General features: G+C 50.0%; 7 protein-coding genes across 7 annotated transcripts; 3 read left to right on the top strand and 4 right to left on the bottom strand.

The window, feature by feature from the left end:
* Positions 1-542: 542 nt before the first annotated feature.
* Positions 543-2,360, bottom strand: ABOM_010383 (putative DNA-directed RNA polymerase III RPC4; the record flags this gene model as incomplete). The annotated part of the gene is made up of 1 exon (XM_022537511.1): positions 543-2,360. One exon carries the CDS (start codon positions 2,358-2,360, stop codon positions 543-545), a length of 1,818 nt encoding a protein of 605 aa, XP_022385265.1.
* A 1,556-nt stretch (positions 2,361-3,916) lies between these two features.
* Positions 3,917-6,044, bottom strand: ABOM_010382 (putative C6 finger domain protein; the record flags this gene model as incomplete). Its single annotated transcript, XM_022537510.1, has 3 exons — positions 3,917-4,794; positions 4,878-5,190; positions 5,265-6,044. The coding sequence occupies 3 exons, from the start codon at positions 6,042-6,044 to the stop codon at positions 3,917-3,919; spliced, it is 1,971 nt and encodes a 656-aa protein (XP_022385266.1).
* A 4,238-nt stretch (positions 6,045-10,282) lies between these two features.
* ABOM_010381 (cyclin family protein) lies at positions 10,283-12,498 on the top strand (the record flags this gene model as incomplete). Its single annotated transcript, XM_022537509.1, has 4 exons — positions 10,283-10,294; positions 10,474-11,586; positions 11,643-12,182; positions 12,238-12,498. The coding sequence occupies 4 exons, from the start codon at positions 10,283-10,285 to the stop codon at positions 12,496-12,498; spliced, it is 1,926 nt and encodes a 641-aa protein (XP_022385263.1).
* Positions 12,499-13,440: 942 nt separating this feature from the next.
* On the bottom strand, positions 13,441-17,696 carry ABOM_010380 (RNA helicase; the record flags this gene model as incomplete). Its single annotated transcript, XM_022537508.1, has 3 exons — positions 13,441-13,727; positions 13,840-17,362; positions 17,451-17,696. The coding sequence occupies 3 exons, from the start codon at positions 17,694-17,696 to the stop codon at positions 13,441-13,443; spliced, it is 4,056 nt and encodes a 1,351-aa protein (XP_022385264.1).
* Positions 17,697-17,981: 285 nt separating this feature from the next.
* ABOM_010379 (DNA 5'-adenosine monophosphate hydrolase) lies at positions 17,982-18,883 on the top strand (the record flags this gene model as incomplete). Its single annotated transcript, XM_022537507.1, has 2 exons — positions 17,982-18,069; positions 18,135-18,883. 2 exons carry the CDS (start codon positions 17,982-17,984, stop codon positions 18,881-18,883), a joined length of 837 nt encoding a protein of 278 aa, XP_022385244.1.
* A 340-nt stretch (positions 18,884-19,223) lies between these two features.
* On the bottom strand, positions 19,224-20,141 carry ABOM_010378 (putative translocon-associated protein, alpha subunit; the record flags this gene model as incomplete). Its single annotated transcript, XM_022537506.1, has 3 exons — positions 19,224-19,509; positions 19,563-19,993; positions 20,070-20,141. 3 exons carry the CDS (start codon positions 20,139-20,141, stop codon positions 19,224-19,226), a joined length of 789 nt encoding a protein of 262 aa, XP_022385243.1.
* Positions 20,142-20,747: 606 nt separating this feature from the next.
* On the top strand, positions 20,748-22,123 carry ABOM_010377 (CCCH zinc finger protein; the record flags this gene model as incomplete). The annotated part of the gene is made up of 4 exons (XM_022537505.1): positions 20,748-20,822; positions 20,893-21,036; positions 21,109-21,451; positions 21,522-22,123. The coding sequence occupies 4 exons, from the start codon at positions 20,748-20,750 to the stop codon at positions 22,121-22,123; spliced, it is 1,164 nt and encodes a 387-aa protein (XP_022385248.1).
* Between the last annotated feature and the right edge of the window lie 88 nt (positions 22,124-22,211).

Raw genomic sequence — 22,211 nt, 5'->3', positions numbered from 1 at the left:
AAAGCCAGTCAGTAAGCCGGAGGAAACGACACCCCATGACGTGGTGCATTCAATCCAGCAGCAAAAAAAAATGTTACACTTTGTTTTGATATATCGGAACAACATTCATCTTACATACACTTACATACAGATCAACTCTCTGCCAATGAACGTTCGTTTGCTTTCGTCGTCCACACGTCTCTGTACTAATTATAGGAATGTTCTGAGGTCAATCCGTGGAGCTTATTGTGCACCTTCATCGCCGTAATGCACGTCATCAACCCGTCCTGAAGTTAAGATCGGTATGTACGGTACCTAAGGGAGTACAGCATTCGTGGAGCAGGCCTTGTCCCTCCCTATGGTTTGTCGGCTTCTTTAATTTCGTTGGCCACTATTTCTAGATGCATTGGGATACAGATGCAGATCCAGAGATCAATCAACTGATACGCCACAGTCGTAGAGTCGAGCGGCTGCCTCATGCATGACGGGCGGATGCTAACCTGAGACCACCCTTCATGACTCGACGTCTATTAGGGTTTGATGTTACCGCAGCCCTTCCCGCTTCATAGCATCTTCTCCCAATCAGGCATCACAGTGAACTTGCCGCTGAGCTGTCCCATAGCCCATACTCTGTTTTCCTCTTCCGGAACTCCCCCTTCAGCTGGATCGGCTGCCCCCGATACGATCAGTGCTTCTTGGAGGAAGTCAACGGCAGTGGCTCGATCCAGTTCAAAGCTGATACCGCCCCAGTCCATCGTCATTCGTCCGGATGCATGGACATTCAGCTTGCCTACGCGTCCGGCCCTGAGCTGCCAATCCGTAGCGGTGACCACCTTAGAAGGCTCCGTGGGCTGGAAATCATCCGCTTCATCGAGAATCTCCACCCCGTCTTCGCGTTTGACTCCCGTTTTCTGTGGCGCAATACCATTGCTACTAGCGGTGCCATCGGGGGCACCCTGACCTGGAGCTTCTATAGACGCCGCAGCGGAATTATCGCCACTATTTTCTGGCACCAGATTGGGTGTCATGGGTGGGAATTGCATCAAGAATAGTTGACCGGACAGTTTGTCCTTAGCCGACTCATCTTCTTCCTCTTCCGATTCTTTTTCCTTCTCTTTGTCCTTCTCCGCGCCGTCCGCCGCCGCCGTCTCAGTGTCTTCCGCCGAAGACTCAACCTCAACTGGTTCGGGTTGTGGCTCTTTCGGCTCTTCTTCCTTCGTAAACAGATCCTTTACCATCGCAAGGTCTTGCTCATGTCTCTCGTACTCTTCTATATCTTCCTTAGTGCGTAGTAAACTCTTGGGATCCTTGACGGCGGGTGGCTCCCGAGAGATCTTCCGGCGGACCTTCACCTTTTGCTCCGGTAGTAAGCCATCATCGGTGGTCAGCCCTTCATCCGCATGGGGAGCGACATCCGTCATAGCATGGTCATCATCCGTAGGCTCTTGTTTCACCCGGGGCCCAGTCTCGGTCTCCGTAGCCGAACCAGACGAACCATCATCATCTGGCACGAATAGAGCACCATCATCTGCAGCCTTTGCCTGCGCTTGTTGGCGAAGCTCGGCAGATTTACTCGAGCTAGACTCCATATTAACACTGACCACCCGTTCCTCATGCTCATGCCTCTCCACACGAATGGGCCGTAGACCCCTCTCCCCGGAAGCCTCCGCATTCTTCACCGCAAGCTTTCCCTTCTTCTTATCGACCACCTGCTCCGCCTCCTCATCATCACTATCCAGATTGATATGATCAATGCTAACCCGAATCTCATTGTCACTCTCATCGGACGACACGTCCCGACTAACCGCCCCACTCCCAATATCAATAACCGACCGACTCCGCCTCGACATAGATGACGCCCTGGAATCGTTGAACCTCGATCCAAACCCACCCGGACCACCACCCCGACCCCGCCGGCCTTGCATAGACCCTAAAGGCCCACTAGCAGCCCCAAATTGTCCCCCACGACCTCGTCCAAACCCGCCTCGACCACCAGGTCCATGATTTCCCCGTCCGCGCTGGATGGCTGCCGCCTCCGCCAATCTCTCCCGGTGCCGTTCTGCCTCGAGTTTCTCAATCGCCTCTCGCTCCTCTTTACTGCGACGGCCCACTGCACGCGGTTTATACTTCAACGTAGGCTTAGCCGGCTCGCCAGGTCCGCCCGGGGCTGGCGGTTTCGCGGCCGGCCCGATGCTGCCAGACGGGGTACGTTTCTTCAACGATTGCAGTCGCTGAACAGGCGGTCTGCTGGCCGAAGGTCCGGTGCTGGCGTTCTCTCCCGGCGCAGGTGTTGCGGAGTTTGAGCTAGGTTCTGAGGCATTCGTTCGTCTGTTTGCCGCTGCGGCGGATGCGCCTCGGCGGGGAGCAGCTTTGGGGGGCATGGTATGTGGCTGGTTGTGTGCTCAGAGTTTGTGTAAACTTTTAGGCGCAGAGAAGAAGGAGGCAGATAGAGGGTTCGATAGTTTAAAAGGTCATTGACTTGAAAATTTCGTAGCGACGGGTCGTTAACTAGCGCTGTGAGGTGGAAGTTGATAGTGTATGAATAGAATTTGAGATAAAAGAACAGAAACAAAATATTAAAAAAAAAAAAAGAAAAGGAAAGAGCGTTCAGACTGAAGGTGTGCGGGAGCCTTCCCTAGACAAGTGAATATGTACTCCGTAGATATTCACTTCGAGGATGAATAACGGGCAGGCCGTAGGCTTGGCAGAAAAAAAATTAAGCGCGCGGCTAGACCGGTGCGGGGCAGGCTGAAAAAGCAAATCGCTAAGCCATATCCGGTAATAACGATCTCTGTTCACTCAAAACGGTGCGGGCTGGAAATGGTCGATCATGACAAGGTACAACTTCAGTACTACTACTATATATTGATTTCCAATGTACTCTAATAAAAAGTTTACTGCTTATTTAATGAATAAACTGTAAAAGCTGTATCATATAACCAACCAGTTTAATTGTTCTAAGCTGAAAACTACTTAAGTATTGGCTCCGAAATCCTAGATAAATGATTACTTTGCTATTTACGCTGATTCTACTCCGTACTCCGTACTGATCTTGGAAATGCCTGGCCTATTGTGGGATGACTGTGTAAAAAGGTGGTTATTCCTAAGCTAACGTTTTTGCGGGAACTAGAAATAGGAATAAATCACATGACACCTAGCTCGAGTATCTGTGTAGAATAACCCTGTATAGGGGTCTCTATAGCAGGAACTTGACAAGGTGCCACTGTCTACCTAGGCGGCTGTCCTGTGCCCGGATTAAGTCGACACAGACTGCACAACCCATCTTGGCAAATCGGAGACAAGTCGGAATAAGGATCAACTATATGACTGTATTGCGGCAACATATATGGCCTTTGATATTGAGAATGCGGACAACTTCAGTTGTTAGAACCAAGCTCCGATCAGATAAAGGGACTTATATTAGAATATGGTGCAAGTAGTATCAACCTTAGTACTAGTAGTAGTACCCAGCCTACCTAGCCCAGCCACAGAAATAGAAAGCGGTAGTACCCGCCGGGAATGGCAGAACTAAAGTCACGTGTTGTGTAGATAGAGTGACCAATCAGAACCCACATCCTCAGATCCCGTGGGAAGGAGTAACTGCAGTGAATAGCCTATATAATAATAATATTGTCTAACCAGTTATCTTTGGAAGAAGTATCCGCAGTGACTACGGAGTACGATCAGGTGCCAGAGACGGCTTGTCGATGACAGGGGATAACTACTAGTAATCGGGAAGAAAGAGAAAAGGAGCTATGAAAGGGAACGGAATCCATTCATTTATGAATAGTAATAAATAAAGCATAGGATCGAACAGATGATTAGCAGACAATATTTCATTCTTTTGAATCCAATATACAGAAGGATCCCAAAGTGGGTATATCAATACTCATCTGGCAGTTGCTGGATCGTGCTTTCCTTGCCCCAGGGTTGCGCCCTAACGCTTGCGTTTCTTGTTCTTGTCAATGGCAGCAGATGACGAACCAGCCACAGCCACAAGGGGCTGTGTATCACCATTGACTGGGCTAGCTTCAATGGCTTTCTTCACAGGAACTCCCATGTGACGACCGTAGCGGCCTTTGCGACCATTCCCCTCGTCTTCACTGATACAGCCTTCGATGCCAATACCAGCATCCTTGCATCGCCCGCAGGGACGTTGACGATCGCAGCCCTTCTTACTTTTACGGCAGCGTTGGCAGCGCGGTTTGGTTGACAGGTCTTCTTCGTCTGCAGCCAACTGGTGCTGGAAATTGACCGAGGACGTTGAGGTCTTTCGTGTAGGGGCAGGGCTAACCATCTGCGGGGGCACGACGGGCTTTTGACTGTTCGCAGCGGGCATTGACTTCACCTTACGAGCAGCAGCGGGTGCACCCTTGTTGATTTTATGCTGCCGCATAGGTGCTGACTTGGTTCCTCGAGCCTTGCTAGAAGTGGTACTATTTGCTCGTGTCTTAGCCTTCTTCGGCTTGGGGGCAGACTCTCTATAAAGAGAATCATCATCGGCCTCATTTTTGATCAAGCTGTCCTGATAATCATCCTGCTGGTACTCCTCATCGCCATCACTTCCATCAGAGCTGTCGAAACTGGGGAGAATGTCATCCAAGCGCTTGTGTGTGCACTTAGTAGCGCCCGGCGGAAGCATCGGGCTCGAGTCCACCCTTTGTCTACTCCGTGCCGGCAAGTCGTCATCTTCTTCGCTGAAATCTTCGCCATCGCTGGTCGCCCCCGTCGATGAGGCCGCATCGGCAGCGCCACTGAAGGCATCATCAAGGGTTGAGGCGGATGTGCGACCATGGGAGAAATTTGAAGCGTCGCCTAAGCGAATTAATTGCATTGCAACATCCTCGTCAGATATGCAGCTGGCAATAGTAGGGTCTGGGGTTGGGAGAATGCCAGACCCGGCACCATTGCCTGCTGGGTTGCTGAACTGCCTGATGACTGGGTTGCGGTCCGCTCACGTAAGCGGTGCCCATGTTCCGGAACCACTGGAGTGGCATAGATGTTATTCCGCATAGAGTTATACCCGTATATTTGATCGTTATGTCCGTAGCTTTGAGGTGAGGGTAATGGTTGTTGATAACTGTACGGGCGTTGAGTGGGGCGTGCGAATGGGGAGACAGCACCTTCTTGGCCAATAGATCGACGTTGAGGGGAGATCGACGAGGTAGAGGTAGTGAGAGGGACCTGAGGAGGAACGAATAATGGCAGTTCCTTCAACGCAAAGGAAGTAACAAGGTTAGCACAATGTTTATCGGTTGACGAGAGGTCAACCGGGACAAACTAACCGAACTCTCAAACTTAGGCCGCTTGCGGCGGCCATCTTGGAGGATATTGTCCATGCTGATATCTGAGCTGCCCAGCTGTTCACTACGGGACTTCTTACCCCCTGAGACAGATCCATATCCGCCCTCACTGTCACTGTAGAGAGAAGCTCCATCGTCATGGAAGCTACCATGTGTGCTGGAGCCCCTGCTCTTGTTTCCCGCTCGGGAGAGCTGCTTGTGCTGCGAAGCGCTACGACGGCTTCTTCCAGACGGTGACACACTGCGCTTCCGAGCGAGTCTAGAAGCGGGCCGAGAAGGGGGCTGTCCGTGGTCTGGGATCTGCGCCGACTGCATTGCAGACGCCATCTGGAAAGGCTCGCCAAGACTGGGGCGTTTACGAACCTCAACTGGCATATGCCCAAAATAACGGTCGCCGTAGCCTTCTGTGTATGCTTGGACGGGGATTACCCGCACATACACCGTCATGTTATTTCTTAAGTTCTCATACCTAGCAATAAGTGTGGTGCCGTGCTCATCCTCAAAACTGACACCGCTCGCAGCGCCATCATAGATCCCATAGAAATTCTTGACTGTAGTCACAATCGAGTCTGTGGTGTCATGGGGATATATTTGTACTCGCATGGGGATACGAGCCCGAACCTTGGAGTTCTCATCGAGCAAGAGCTCGAAGGCAACGTTCTTAGGAATAGGGCTCTTGCGGGGGGACTCCTGGGGCGCATGATCTGTCCAGATGGGCGACTCGCCAGGAGCAGGGTGTCGTTCGTACTGGACAGCCTGCATGATAGGATAGTCCAGGAGGAGAGGCTACCACAATTCTGCTACATCAATGATTCGATTAATCGAATATTCGAATAGGGTGCGAGAGTGGATCCGGCGGCGAGGGTGGGGAAGAGGCAAGACGCAGAGAGAGCGGCCAGGAGGGAGGGAGGGAGGGTATGGGCAAAATCCATCCAAACCTACCACAAGAAGGAGACCAGAGAGGGTTGGTTGATAGATGGATCACCCGCGATTAATCTACGAGAGTGATGGATGGGGGAGGGTTGTGTATGGGATGAGGGCACCCCAAGTCGCAACAGCCGAGAGCGACTGACGAGGGAAGAAAAAAGCGTTGAAAACCTAGGCGACAACCACCACCATAAATTAGTACAGTATTCTATTAAATGGTTCCAATGAATCCGAAGAGGCCCTAAGAGGATCGTAGGATGGACATGAGATGCCCGGACCTTCCCCGTTGAGTCCTGATGGCTTGTAGAACTGAGGTTCTGCAAAGACCTGAATCACCCGGAAGAAGATGGAGAGGATCAAAGACTCACCTATCGCAGATCCAACCGTTTCGTCTAGTGTCGCACTCGTAGTATCAATCCGAAACAAAAGGGAGGGGGATTGGCGATGTCGATGGTCGGGGTCGCAGTGGTGGTGAGGGTGAGGGTGTGTGTGTGTGAGTCGTCTACGAAGCGCTTGGGCTATGTCAGCGGTGGCATCACAGCAGTCGATCACAACCCAACGGAATTTCAGGGGAGATCGGTTGCAAGAAATTCTCACAAAAGGAAGTAGGCAATTTAGAGATAGGGAGAAAAACTAACCGAGACTATTTGGATAGAAAATGAAGGGAAGCCGGAGGGGATTTTGGGAAAGGAAGAATGGGTTGGGTCGACGAGAGCAGGTTGAGGAGAGGGAAGAGGAGAAGAGTGAGTGGGTGCAGATCACTGAATGGGTTTCACCTCACAAGTCACTCGTCTGGAGTCGGTGACAAGAAGTAATAATACTCCAACCATGACCTTACCATCTCCCAATACAGAACCGAACCCCCCTTTACAACCATGAATTAGAGTCTATAATCCATTTATACACGCTCGCTTTCTCCCCCAAGTTGATTTGGTGGATTTGTCCTCCTCCTATTCATTTGTCGCATTTGCGCTTCCTCTGTCGCATTTACCGAAACCAATCGCATTTGTTACCAAGGCTAATATCAAACTCTCCCCCGGCCACAATGAGGTCAAGACCGGCCAATTTACATGATTTTGAGTCGCTAGCGGTCTAGGTCAATTTGTACCTGGTTAATGTTCCTCTACGATTTCGTGACTACCACGTTTGATGGGTTGTGTCGCTTGTCACGAGCTGTTCCAATGCGACCAGCTCATGGCGATTGTACGCCTCGACCGACCTTTCGCGCAGAGGCAAGGAAAAGCAAAAATAAGGCAGAAATGCAAAACCAGGACGACGAACCTACAATGTCATTTTTTTTGCCTGGTACTTTTTTCCATTGTGTCGTTTGTCCTTGTGGTGGATTTACATCCCATATCTCTCCTTTTCCCCAACCATTCCGGTCGGACCAAAAAGACAAAACAGACGTACAGGAAGTGGCGTAATTTGGCACATCCTCAGCGCGGCCACGTCGAGTGACCCCCAGATCACATCCCAGCCAACTATTGAGGAGAACGAGGGTCCATTCCGTCATAATCCTCCCCTACTGGCCATCAAAAAAGACCCGACTCAAACAGCTCCCGGCTGGATAGGATTCAAGCGACAGCTACAGCTTCATAAATATGAACTCTAGATTGTTATTTCTGGCAGAACTAGAGCCGGCGACCAAGATAGATTGATATCATTTGAGTCGGTCGCACGCTTTCTGGAGAAACTACAACTTAATTCCGTCCCATTCCATCCAACGGCGGAAATAAACGTTGGCGCTTCGGCCAACAAATTGCTAGTGGATGGGTGAGTCTTATAGGATGGAGCAAAGGAAAGAAGGGTCGCATTCTTTCTACAAATTGTCGCATGCGACAAAGACACAGCGGCCAAGTGGGCGACAGCGCCCAATTGTTGCCTCGTTTCATGATCTGCGCCTGTCCAGACTGAGTCGTAGTCGTCGTCGTTCTTTTACCCCTCCCTCCTCGGGAACGGTGGACTGCGTTAGTTCGATGCCTCCTCCGTTAGGATGGATCCCCGTTCGCCTGTTGGGCGCAGATGACAAACGGTCATCGGCGGGGATCGCAAGCTGGAGCTTTCATGACTACGATTTCTGCTACTTTATTACATACGCAGGTACTGCGACATCATCTTGTCAAGGTCCCCATGTCCACACCCCAAAGGTTGGGCGTCCAAAAACACCGGTATATACCCAGTCGGTTATGTATTTGTCGCATTGGGAAAAGAAAACGAAAAACGACGAGAACAAAGATGTAGAGAGATAACCCTTGCGCAAAGGTAACCAAACAACAGGGCAGCTGGCGCAAAGATGCCGTTGGCGCAGGATTAATTGGACGAGTCCGTTTGAATGACCCGACGGAGGACAGACTCTATACATAAGTGGTATCGGCCTCTCAGATCACATTGTCACCGTATGTATTGTATGGACATACATATCCCTACGTCCGGTAATCCACTAGGACTAGGTCACAATTATCAATTAAGATGGAAAAAAAGAGAGGCGAAGGGAAGAATAGGATTTGACACGAAACCCGTGCAGTTATTGGGAATCTAAAGCGGGGCCAATTTGCCAGCCCATCATTAGATTTAAATAGCACTATTGACCCAAGCCGGTGGCTGTTGTCAGCGTATGGATGCACACCGAAAGTTTGGGTAATTCAATGACCACTTGGCACCGTTCCCACAGTTTTACCGACTGTGCATGAAGATTGAAAAAGTCGAATAAACCAAAGTAGGAAGCGAAGGTGCATTGATATAAGACAGTCGATTGCCCTCAACCGAAAGAACGCAAGGATGTGTGCGGACTCACCTGATTCCTTCTTGATTGTTCTGTCGCTCCGCTCAGTGGGCTATTGTGGATGTTTATGTTGAAGACAAGACAAAGCTACGAATCCCGCGGCTTCATGATAGGTACCGCCGGATCCGCGTCCCACATTGGAGGCCAGTGGTGGCTTTTTTTTTCGGCGATACGGGTGCGAACGGGGAATCGAAGAACCCAGTCGGCTTGGTGGCCAAACGCAAAGAAGAGGAGTCTCAATCTTTGAACGTCGTAACCATTAGAACTAACCATTATTGATTGTCTATCTTCGATAAAAGACCGGTTCCTTCCGGTGGAGATTCATCACGGTTGCGAAATTGCTCAGATCTTGCGATTCTAGGCAAAGCCGAGTGACTACGAAGAAGTCACTTATGAGATTGACTACCGATAGCCTAGAGAGAAGACTGACGAATATCAAAAGCGCTGTCCTCCGTAGGTAGACCAGTCTATTCCTCCCACTGACTACCAAAAGCGTCGAACGCCCTGCCAAAACGGTGGATGATGGCGGGTCCAATGGGTCACGTGGGCTCGCGTTTAATAGGATTCGAATTCGTGTGCCCGGGCGCGTCCAAAGTGCGGTGAAGCGATATCGCCTATCTCAAGCCATTTGAGGCCCTTTTTGTTAGAACAATCTATGAAATGGAGTCGCATGGATCTGTAACATATGCCAGTCATTTTTCAGACCTTTGCGCATGAGGTTTGGAGTCACTTTGGCTGTCGATGCAAATGCAAGTGTCGATGGGAAGACGCGATCAGTGATGTCATGGAGTCCGGGGCGACACAAACCATGCAAACATGACGATGACATAAGCATACCACAACAACCCTGGAAACGGAATAGTGTGATTGTTGTTGACGGTAACCAAGTAAGGTAGTAACCGCTTCCAGCTGAGTGGATGGGGTTTCCCGCCGTTCCCTAGAGACGATGCTATTGTTTGTTCGTCGCTTTCATTCCTTTCGGGTAGCAACACGAGTTCCTTCTCCTCTCTTATGCGACAATTTTAGATGTTGCGGTGGGAATTCTTCATTTTCATATTTTTTTTTTGAGGCGCGGCAGATTTGAGATCTCTTGACCAACCTTTTCCCTTGTCGGTACTGTCGCAACTGCTTTAGCGCGGTTGGTTGTTTGTTTAGGGTGGTTTTAGTATAACTTTAGCTGCTGCTCCTTCAACCCCTTCGCAGCGGATAGGTAAACAACCATCCGAGTGTCTCCCCAAAACATCAACATCCACAATTTGGTGAAGGCTTCAAAGTCTTCTTGTCACCCAAAATGGATGCAAAGGTGTGTTTCTCCTGCGTTTCTTTCTTCGCTTGTAGTCATCATCCATCAAGCTTGTTGGGGGATCCCTCTCTGCGTCCATGTTTACGAACCTTGACGCGCTTGGTGTTTTCCTTCCTGTGTCCACATTTTGGCGTCGCATACAAGTTCATGATTGTATACTAACATGCAATTGATTGTAGCCTCAGCGAATTCGCGTCCGTGGGGATGAGAATGCTGCCTTTTCTCTCACTAGCAAAACGGTTCATCAGAAAAACAAATCAACTCCCGCCCTGTCCACGATGTTCCAGAATGGTGTGACGAAGAATGGACCAAGAAGAGCTGCTTTTGGAGACGTCAGCAATACCACGAAAACCGTCCAAGGCATTCGGGATGATATCTCTGTTGCAGCCAAGAAACAGACCAAGCCATTGGAGAAGTCTTCCGTGCAGGTCACGGAAAGGAAATCTTCTGTCTTGGCCCAGCCTGCCCAGCGCCCAGTATCGGTGGCGGGAGTTAAGGGCCTATTAAGCAATGTGACGAATTCCAAAGCCCTGGAGCCCGTCGGAAGGTCGATCAGCGTGCCGCAGCATACCGCCAACGCCCGCAAGGCCTTGAACAAGCGAGGAACGGTCTTTAAGGACCACGTGGAACCATTGACGGAAAAACGCGAACTTACATCCAAGGAAACAACTCAAACTAAGGAAGGGATTACTGGGGGCCAAATCGCGCATTCGTCTACGGCGCCTTCGCAGCTCAACAGCTTGACGGAAAAGGACGTGGTCAACGAAGGATCAAATGATGAGTCGGAGAATCATGGTGAACAGTCCATTGTCAACTCTGAAGTTGATGGAGAGGAGAAGGACGCACCCAAGCTCGACGAGGATATTTGTAAGGTTCAGGGTATCAAGGAACTCAAGGAAGCCTCTGAACCCTGTACGGCACCCGAGGCCGACAGCGCAAACCGAGTTGTGAAGCCACAACGTGTATCTGCTCCTGGCACACACCTGCCTCATGAACATGTGCCCGCTCACTCGGAGCCGGAAGAGTCCTGGGATGACGAGGACGATGAAAATGAAGAGGAGGATGAGTATATCACTGCTCGCTCCTATCGATCCCGTGGCGAAAACACGACTGGCGCGACTACTACATTACTCTTCCCGAAATATACGCAGCAAGTGAGACGGGAATTGGAATTGGCGAAGCAAATCGTCGAGGCAACACGGACAGTGGAAGATATTGAAGATGAATACTGGGATACGAGCATGGTCGCAGAGTATAGTGAAGATATATTCGAGTATATGCGAGAACAGGAGGTGTGTTATTATTGGATACTGAGAGATGCTCGGGAATGATTGCTAACTGCAGCTAGATCAAAATGCTGCCAAATGCGCACTATATGGACAACCAAGCGGAAATCCAATGGTCAATGCGGTCTGTTCTGATGGAATGGCTTGTGCAGGTCCACCATCGGTTCTCCCTGCTTCCTGAGACCCTTTTCCTGTGTGTCAACTATATCGACCGCTTCCTGTCCTGCAAGATAGTCTCCCTGGGCAAACTGCAACTTGTCGGTGCCACCGCCATCTTCATTGCTGCCAAGTATGAAGAAATAAACTGTCCTTCCGTGCAGGAGATTGTTTATATGGTAGACGGAGGCTACACAGCCGATGAGATCCTCAAAGCGGAGCGTTTCATGCTCACTATGCTGCAGTTCGAACTTGGATGGCCTGGGCCCATGAGCTTCCTGCGGAAGATCAGCAAAGCTGACGACTACGACCTGGAGACCCGGACATTGGCGAAGTACTTCTTGGAGATAACCATCATGGATGAACGCTTCGTTGGATGCCCACCAAGCTTTACAGCTGCTGGCGCTCATTGTCTCGCAAGGATGATGCTGAGAAAAGGAAACTGGGTAAGCTTGCAGAGACCTGTTCGGCGTGTGTGTGCCTCTGCTAACATTGGAACAGACGCCTGCCCATGTCCATTACGCGGGATACACCTATTCACAGCTTTACCCACTGATTTCTCTGATGATGGAATGCTGCGAGATCCCTCGCAAGCACCATGCGGCCATTTACGAAAAATACACTGACAAACGGTTCAAGCGTGCTTCGCTTTTCGTCGAAGCTGAAATGAGGAAAGGGTTCAATCTGCCCGAGATTACTAGGGAAAAGAGCCTTGGTAACCCGCCGTCTCTTGACGTTGGCCATCAATGGAAGCGCGCATAAACGCCGCTCTGCCTTTGGACAATTCTCGCCAGGACGCCCAGAGGCCTGGCATCTTAAAGCACGATTACCTGACATGCTTGAGTATTGATTGATGAACATGAAAAACAAACATAAAAAAGAGGAAACGAAACACAGCCGGGCAAGAAAAACAAGGGGAAACGAGAGCTGTTTTTCCACTACACGCTTATCATGACACTTTCTTTTGTCGCTCGACTTTGTACGCCATGCCTTTCATGCACATTTGGGTTTTAGAACACGGAGACAATGTTTCGACGGACGGGGAATCGGATATCATCAATGGGCGGAGTTTTGCTTTTGTTAATTGAAACGGACGACATGCCAGCCATGCCGTCCAGAACCGGGAGTTCAATGGGGTCGATGGTTTCTCTTATTCCCTTTCTTAATTAATCTGCACCTTTCATATTTCCTTTGTTCATTTCTTCTACTAACCATCCAACCGATTCTCATGAACGAAACGCTTCCCAGGGACTTCATGAAAATGCCCCCAGCATTAATGCCTCTTATTCCCTTTGTTCCTTTTTGGACTTCTGCTCTTCTTTTCTCCATCCTTTTTTATTCTCTGTGGTTATCGTCCAGGCTTAGTACACAGGAACTAGTCAATTGGATCTATCTCTTCAAATGCGTCTCTAAGATTCAGAAATCGTAACTACACAAGCGTGCAACGTGCGTCCAAAACATCAGCAACTTGGAACGCCTACCACGCAACTAAAACGAGGTTTATGATCAGACCCTAGGGTCCGATCCGCCCGGATCGCACCTTATATAGATATATAGATCTAGTAGTCGGCCAGGGGCCCCACGCCGCCGTGACAGTAGTTTTATCTCATCTATATCTTATTCTAAAAAAAGACTTTTCCTTTAATCCTCACCTCACTGGCGTTACCAATGATTTATCCAAGTATAATCACGCCAGTCAAACCACTATTGATCCAACCCATTCAACTCAATCAATCTCTTCACAACCTCAATTACCCGACCCGCAATGTTATCCTTCTCACCACCTCCTCTTTCGACAGACAGAGACCCAGAGGCAGGGTTATCAATCCGCGCCGCAATAATCTCATCCACCATCATACGCAAGCGAGAGACAAGTACACCGATTCTCGCCCACCCGCGGAGCCGTAACCAGCCGTCAACGATCAGGCCCCGGCCCGTCGTATCGAGATCGATGGATCCGCAAAAGAGGAGGAGAGAGTAGGCGTTGAATGCTGTTTGTATCCGATGGATTAGTAACGGTCAATCATATGCAGTGCATGCTTTCGCTAAGTAGATCCCATAGCGGGGGTGAAAACAGAGCAAAAACGAGTGTAGGGAACTCACGAGTTAAATCTCGAATGAAGACCTTGCTTGTCGCCATCTTGGTGAAGTAGCTTAGGTACGCTGCCGAGCCGGGGTAGCTCTGGGCCGAGAACAGGAGAGAGCTGGGATGGATGAAGACGCGACCGTTTTCCTGGTTGAAGTATTTGATCGTTCTTGCGTCTGGGTCGACTTCAACCGTTCCTGTGACGGAGCTCATGAACTTCTTGTCCGGGAAGGAGATCTGCGCGATCTGGGGTTGGAAGGCGCCGGCGATTAGGGCTCGGAGGAGGCTTCGGTTGCCTGCGTTGCGGTTCCAGCGCGGGTCGGCTGGGTCGGAGGAGTAGTCGACGGGGAGGAGGCCGGCATCTTTGAGGGAGGTGAGGAGTTGGGCTTTGTTGGAGGAAATGTCGCGGAGGGTTTGATGAGAGAGGAAATTGGCGCTGCACCATGATTGTGTCTGCCAGTATCCTTGGGCTTTGACGCGCTCTGACCATTGTTGGTAGGCTGTGAGGTCGGTAAGAAGGTCGCCGTCTCCGCGGGAGAAGGATGATTTGGCAGCGTCTGCTTCCTCGCGCTTGTCGCGGGGAGAGACGAAGGGGCTCTTCACTGTTAGAATTGCGGAGATGGTGATGCAGTGGTCTATACAGTTGAAGATGGAACCGTAGACCATGAGTTTGGCGCATCGCAAGTCGGCAGGGATCATCGACAAGTATCGTCCAAGGGCTGTCAATTTGTCATGGTCCAGGGCTCCGACACGATGAAGGAAGCCCAAGGCTCCTTCAACGGCCACGCTTTCAGGGGGAGTGATGGTATTTGCTAGGAAAGTTGCGACGTCGTTGATGCCCTGCATAGACTTGACGGAGAGGCACAGTTGTTCCAATGGTACCCGGCGGATTTCAGGGTCCGGCCGAGGTGCCATCTTATGCTCTGCTTGCCGAGTGTAGAGCTTGTAGCATGCACCAGCCCTAACACGACCAGCACGTCCTCGTCGTTGCTTACACGCCGCTTGTGATGCCCACACTTCTTGTAGACGGACCATGTTGTCTTTAGGATCGTAACTCGTTTCCTTGACGCGGCCAGTGTCGATAACCGCGACAACATCCTCGATTGTGATTGATGTCTCGGCAACATTGGTTGCTGCAATAACCTTTCTCTTTCCCTTCGGGGGACTCAGGAATACACGCCGTTGCTCAACTGGGAGAAGGGATGCATGCAGAGGAAGTGGATGGGCATTGGGAATTCTCTTCACGGCGTTAAGGCACCTTTCAATTTCCAAGGTACCAGGCAAGAAGATGAGAATCCCTCCGGGTCGGTCTCCAAGCTGGGCGTCAATGTATCGGACGATGGACGTGATCAATTCGTAATTGATTCCCATACCCATGTTCCGAAGGATCTTGCCAAGTGACTCTTCGCCCTGAGGAGAATCTTCCTCAAAGTCCCGCTCAGCCAACTCTGGTGAAAATCCCGTATCACGGATGATGTCGTCCAGGTAAAAGTCAGACACAGGAAAAGTCCGCCCAGGAATGTTCACCAGTCCAACATTTTGGCGGCCACCAAAATAGTTGGTGAAGATTTCCGCGTCAAGCGTTGCACTCATCAGTATGACCTTAATATCCTTGCGGTACCGAAGAACATCCCGTAGGAGGGCGAGCAGAAAATCGGTATCAAGACTCCGTTCATGGACTTCATCCACTACGATATGTGTGACATCTGCAAGGGAGCCTGCAACATTTCCATCTGCACCGCTTCCAGACTGTATACGACGAAGCAAAACACCAGTTGTGACAAAAGTGATCTTCGTCGCCCCAGATTTGACCTTGGAGTCACCTCGGATGACATACCCAACCTCATCTCCTACAGAGGTGCATCGCTCATCGCTCACACGATCCGCAAGACCTAAAGCAGAGATCCTACGTGGCTGCGTACAGATAATGTTCGCAATGCCGCCAAGATCCCGCCTGATCATATCATCCAATATGAACTGGACAGACTGAGTACTTTTACCGCTACCTGTCTCACCAGAGATGATAGTAACCTGATGTGAATTCACTGCACGTACGATAGCATCTTGAATGTTCCAAGCAGGAAGTGATTCTCGCTTTCGAGTCATGTCCTGTTGGGCCGGCGTAGCCTGCCTAGCCTGCCAGGCCTCTCGAATAGATATACTCTGAGGCGAGCCTGGTTGCCAGCTAATCACCTTACTCTTCTTGCGAGATTGGCGCATAGGAAGTTCTAAGTTACCTTCAGTAGTAGATGATGTTGCGGTGACCGTTGCAATATCTCGCAACTTGCCTGGGTTTTGCATAATTTCCGGAAGATGCATCTCTAACCAGTCAAGCAAGTTGTATACCATTGGCTCTCCCAAAAAGCTCTCCTCTGCATGTTTCACTGCTTGACGGATCGCGCTAAGCCGTATATAAGAAGGGATTCCTTTCGCTTGTATCGAAATAATCGGCACTGAGGATGGGTAATAATTTGAGGGCCTTTGGAATCGGAATGTAGTTGACCCTGGCAAGTCCGAGGACTCGCTCTTGATCTCACACACCTGGGGCGACGCCTTGACATAACGCTCCCCGAAGATAGCTTCGAGGGTCTCCTGTTCTTCGGCCCAGGAATTATCACCTTCATGAGATATAGAGCCTGCAGAAGAAGTCGTTCCATGCACTAATGTGTTTTGTAGCATTTCAGCAGTTGCAAGCTCATCACCTTGCTTGCTGTCCAGAGCCCGCGAGCAAAGGTCCGCAGAATAGCCAATGGTGGCCAGCCGCTTGATCTTCGCCTCTCTTGTAAGATCATCACTCGCTAGACTCACGCCAGCTGAGTATGACTCTGGTAGACACCAAGATGGAAGATCATCCTCTGGAACATAGATTAGAAGCCATTCAAGCACCTCTTCTCTGTCTTTGCATGCAGAGCTCGCCTCATCTACATGGCTGCGCCGGAAGCCCAAGCGAGTGAACTCCTCGATGATGGAGTTACGCTCGGATTCCGGGATTTTCACGTTATAAGGATTCCAGATCGCATGTTCTTGCAAGAGGCTCTCAATTTCTCTGCGCACTTTACTCCCCAGATCCACCTTCGGAGCGTTCGACCAGATCCTTTTCCCTCTATTATCACCACTTGACCCCAAGCCCAATTCAACCGCCGCTTGATCCTTCGCCTTGGCCTGATTCTTTTCTCGCTCTTTCCGTTTTTTCTCCAAATCGGCCGCGGCACTTTCCCGTTCTTGTTTAGCCAAAAATGGGTCTGCTTCGTACATCCACCCTTTACCTTCTTTGGTATCGGCAGTCTTGATATCAGCAAAATCCTCTTTCCAGAGCTTCTTATAGGTCGGCGGAAGCATCATGTGAATGTTCCTCATGTTGCAGACCCGATACAAAGCGTATGCAGCAGCAAAGTGACGAGCTTCCAGTGCCGTAGATTGCGCAGCCAAGTGCTTGTGTGACGGAGGTGGCTTCATAGGAGGAAGGGTAGTTGCTTCGCGAGTCTTGGAGTCGACACGTTTCAATATAACCGCTGACATATAACCTTCTGGTGTTTTTGTCTAGTATGCGGTATAAACTATTAGCCCAAACCCGAACTAAACTTGCGCCGTGTGGCCACATGTTAGGCTAAGAACATCCATTGCTCACCATTGTATACTCAGGCTTCTCCCACTTCTGCTTCTGACAATGCTCTGAGAGCATATTGACCGGCAGTTTACCGGTCCATGATGCGCCACCGATGACCTGCTTGACAGAGGGTTTCTTCTGCTCATCCGGTGGAGGCTGCGCTTTCTTTGCAGCTTCAGCCGCCGTTTTCTCTGCGGCGGCTTTGGCTTGCTTGGTGCCCGGTTTGGGACCTCCTCCACGGGCGTCAGCTTTCTTCTTAGGACCCATTCTGTCACGGTAATTTGCTATCTTAAAGAAGACGCCCGTGGAGCAATCGCACCTTTCGATAAAGAAAAGAGTGGGTTGAATTGCTGTTAAAGTGGAATTTGGCTGTTCCGCACTAGGGTCGCCATTTTTTGGACCGTAGGGCTGCGGGGAAGTCACCGCGGATCGCCTTCTGGTTCAGCATCGCTCCTCCGGAGTCACTTGCTACTCCGAGCACAACCATGACAACTTAACCACATCTGACGGCCAAATAGGCACTACACCATAATCACAATATATCCACCAACTATGACAGACGATTCACCAAGCCTAGAAGACCAAGGCGCAGCAGCTGCGACCGCCGCGGCAGAATCGAAATCGGGAAAAAGAGATGCTTGTACGTATGCAACCCACCATGCTTGCAATACTTGTCTATTCTAATAAAAAGGCTAAGATGAATAGTTGCCGAGCTCCTCGCCCCTAAACCCAAGCACGCAAAGTACGCAAAGGACGGCCCTTCCAAAGATCCGTCAAACAAGAGAGCCATCGGTGGCCCGCGCGACGGCTTGGGCGCCTATATCGCAAAACCGGAATCTTTCCCTTCCAGTGTCGTTATATATCACAATGAGGACTTTGTCGCGATCCATGATCTTTTCCCAAAATCAACCCTCCATCTACTTCTACTTCCGCGGGATGCTTCCAAAACCCGTCTCCATCCTTTCGAGGCCTTCGAAGATCCGGAGTTTCTGAAAAAAGTGAAGGAAGAGGCAAAGAAACTTCGAGCCTTAGCCGCGGCTGAGCTTAGACGGAGATATGGAAAAGGCTCCGCTCAAGATAAAGAGAGGCAAGAGGCGCTTAGTGCAGATCCTCCTCTGGATGAACTGCCGCCGGGACGAAACTGGGAACAAGAGATCATGTGCGGGATCCATGCGCATCCGTCTATGAATCATCTACATATCCATGTTATCTCGGTGGACAGGTACAGCGACCGACTGAAACACAAGAAACATTACAATAGTTTTTCTACGCCGTTCTTTGTCCCTATCGATGATTTTCCCCTGCCACAAGACGATGTTAGGCGACACCCTGGTAGAGAGGGCTATTTGCGGCGAGATTACACATGCTGGCGTTGTGGGAGGGAATTTGGCAACAGATTTTCCGAGCTGAAGATACATTTAGAGAAGGAATTCGACGAGTGGAAGCGCCTGTAAGCGGGAGAAGCCACAAAGGACGAAATGGCCATGATATCATCAGTTGTACGAATCATCAATAATTCCAAATAGAAGCAGGCACGGATCGACTGTTTCCAATTGACACAGTTGTGTAAAGGACTGAGCTTCTAGAAGCTACAATTACTAATTTCAATTGTGGTAAATATACATGCCCCAATCAGCGATGGCAGTGGCTTGCGATCGATCACATTCTCAGCGATCTTTGATCCCAAGCTTGGTAAACCCCACAAGAATCGGTGTAATAACCATACAAGGTCCAAGAAATAAGACGAGACCCCACTTCCCTCTATATTTCACAAAAGCGCTGCCGCTGACTTCTTTAAGCACGGCTCTTGGATCGGGTGCTACCCTTCACCTTCCGGGCCTCAGGGCGGTTAATGTGGTGAGCGGGGATCCAATCAGCATTGTAGGTAGTCGCCGACGAGACTGCCGGGCTGCTGGGTTCGACGGTTTCGGCCTTCTTCGCAGCACCAGAAGTCTTCTTGGAGTACTCAGCACCCTTTGCGCTCTTGCGCTTCTGAGGGAAGTACGGAGCGACCCAGACAGTGTAGAAGAAGTAGACAACACCGGAGAAGCAGGTCAGGAGGAAGAAATATAGGAAAAGACTAAGATTGATAGTTAACGATTGTTTGCGAACGCGACAAGCAGTCCATCTTACATCTGGGGGTCGAAGAAGCTAGTTTCGGGCTCCACAACACTGACGGTGCCGTTGTAGGCGTAGACGGTGTAGAATCTGCCCTCGTTATCGGAGATGATAGAAGCAAGGCTAAGTCTAAGGTCCTGGGGATGCATCTCGGTGGTAATCTGGTAGCTCAGGGTCTCCGTCTCGCCGGCGGGAATTTCCACACTGTAACCAGTTGCAGTCAAGTTGCGCACGACCGTGCTGTCCTCATCCAGGGTGGACAAGGTGCCACCGATGAAGTTCACCTTCACGGGGGCAGGCTCATCATTAGTGAAAGCGACAAGCGCCTGGGTTGGGTAACCGTTGACAATCTTGACACCGAAGATCTCGGAAGCAGGGAAAGTAGCCTGCGCCGTCAGAGCGAGCTTGGGAGTCTCTACAGTCTCTTCTGCCTTTTCAGCAGCATCCTATGCATGATAACTGATGTGTTAGCGACGCAATTGATATCAGCAGGCGATGGTATGTGAAACAATGGCAACATACTGCCGCGAGACTGCCGCCGATCAAGGCTTGGACAGAGAGCAAAGCCAATGACAGGAAGCTGAAACGAGCCATTCTGATGGGTCCAAGAGTCCAATGTGGAGAAGAAGAGGGAAAAGAGAAAAAGAAACGTCCTGAAAAGAAATGAAGACAAAAAAGAAAGGGAAGGGGGGGGGGAGGCAGGGAAAGGGAGAGTGGGAATGGAAGTACTAGTAGATCGTGGACAAGGACTGAAGTGGTTTCCTCCACGTAGGCGTTTAGTTTGTCTTTTCCTTAGTCAGGCAGGTCACGGCTTCCCCATAAGAAACCGGCGGTTGGATCCGCTGACTCATCTACCCGCTGCATTCTGACTGGTGGTCCTTTTGCCGCTGCCTCAGTTCCTAAGGTTAGCAACAAAAAATAAATCCCCCGAAATTTATGCTGCTGCACTTCCAACTGGACTGTAAAAGACTGGGTGGTGAATGTAAAATCGGGTTGTGAAGGAAGTGTCGCGCGTAAACATTCACTTTTGCTTACCCCTCCTCTATTATTACACGTATAGAAAGCATATATTCTCTCTTCCCTTTCCTCCAGCCTCGTCGACCTTCCCATTCTCCTCCTCTAAACCCCGTCTCCGCAATTAACTTACTTTGACTTTCCCATCTCCACACCCGTACCTAGCTATAATCAACAAAACCCATCATGACTGCCCAAGCTTATCTCGAGCGATATAAACAGTTGACTTCAATAGAAGACATAAAAAATAATCTGATTGAGGTAGCCTCTCCAATCATGGCGCTTATTCCGATTCTCTACCTAATCTTTAACCTTCTTCCTCGACCACTAGGAACTGCTGCAACGTGTGACGGAGCTTGAGGATGCATATCAACAAGAGCGGCTGGATCATGAGCGCGAGACGCGCTTTAATCGGGACATTCAGCTCCATGAAATGGAGTTAATGGATCAGATATCAAGAATTAAAACTATTATGGTGAGAGCTGATAACGATGGAGCGCTGTATCTACCAGTATGCTAACGATGGCGGCGCTTGCTTGCACGGTAGGACCGGGAACCCTTCATAGTCGTGCTTCTCGATGGTGGTGGAATCATCTTTAAGGACGAATATTTGCAACAAGGAGAACAAGGTGGACAGAATGCGGCGAAGAAGCTCCATTCGGCCTTACAGGACTACGTCTCCGGCAATTTCCCGACTATCAACTCTCCGAAGGTAATCACAAAGATGTATGTCAATGTGAAGGGGTTAAGCGACCTCTGCGTCCGTGGCGGCGTCACGACCGAGCCTTCCTTGATCGAAGATTTTGTCCGGGGCTTCAATGCTAGTTATCCTCTCTTTGATTTAGTCGATATCGGGGCTGGGAAAGAGAGCGCTCATGATAAAATCGGAGGTATGTCAAATGAGATTCTATTATCTGTCTGGTTGGTAGATACTGATTGTTGCTCTCCCCGCTTTTCTAGAGGCTTTCAGACTAAATTTATACAACTGCCATTGCCACCAGATATTCCTGGGCTGCTCGCAGGACAGTGCTTATGCTCAAATTTTGGAAGACACACTGGCCGATGGAGACCTCATAGGCCGAGTTTCTCTGATTGAGGGCCTCCCATTTGCAAGCGACCTGGACTTAATAAAAGCATCGTACAGAGTCACTAAGATCTCGGATCTTTTCCGAGATACGAAGATATCTGTATGGGCGCCTTGGAAAGCTGCGGTGGCTAGCAAACCTCGCGCTCTCCTCACTCCGTCGCCCGTCCAGCATGTAACTCTCTCTCGAACGTCGACCAATACCACGACAACCAGTAACAGCGTACCCATATATACCTCATCCACAAATACACCTAACTCCGAGGAGTTTCAGGTTGTGCGATCGAAATCATCCATCCCACCACCCCCCAAAATCGTGGAACGAAACAAGTACGGCCAGCGTGTAGACCGTCTTGACTTTAAGACCATCCCTCGGGATGAGGTAAACCGCATTAAAAAACTGAAATTGTGCAATTTTTACTATTTACAAGGCGAATGCCTAATGACAACTGCCATCACGATCATTCGCGGAAATTGACCAAGACCGAATATATGATTTTGACAGCCATCGCCCGTATGACTCCGTGTCGCTATGGGCTAGAGTGCGATGATCCTGAGTGTATGTA

This window comes from Aspergillus bombycis, assembly GCF_001792695.1.
Source record: "Aspergillus bombycis strain NRRL26010 chromosome Unknown contig00109, whole genome shotgun sequence".
Classification (NCBI taxonomy): domain Eukaryota; kingdom Fungi; phylum Ascomycota; class Eurotiomycetes; order Eurotiales; family Aspergillaceae; genus Aspergillus; species Aspergillus bombycis.
Note: the sequence above shows the minus strand (reverse complement) of the source record. Positions and strands in the feature narration are given on the sequence as shown.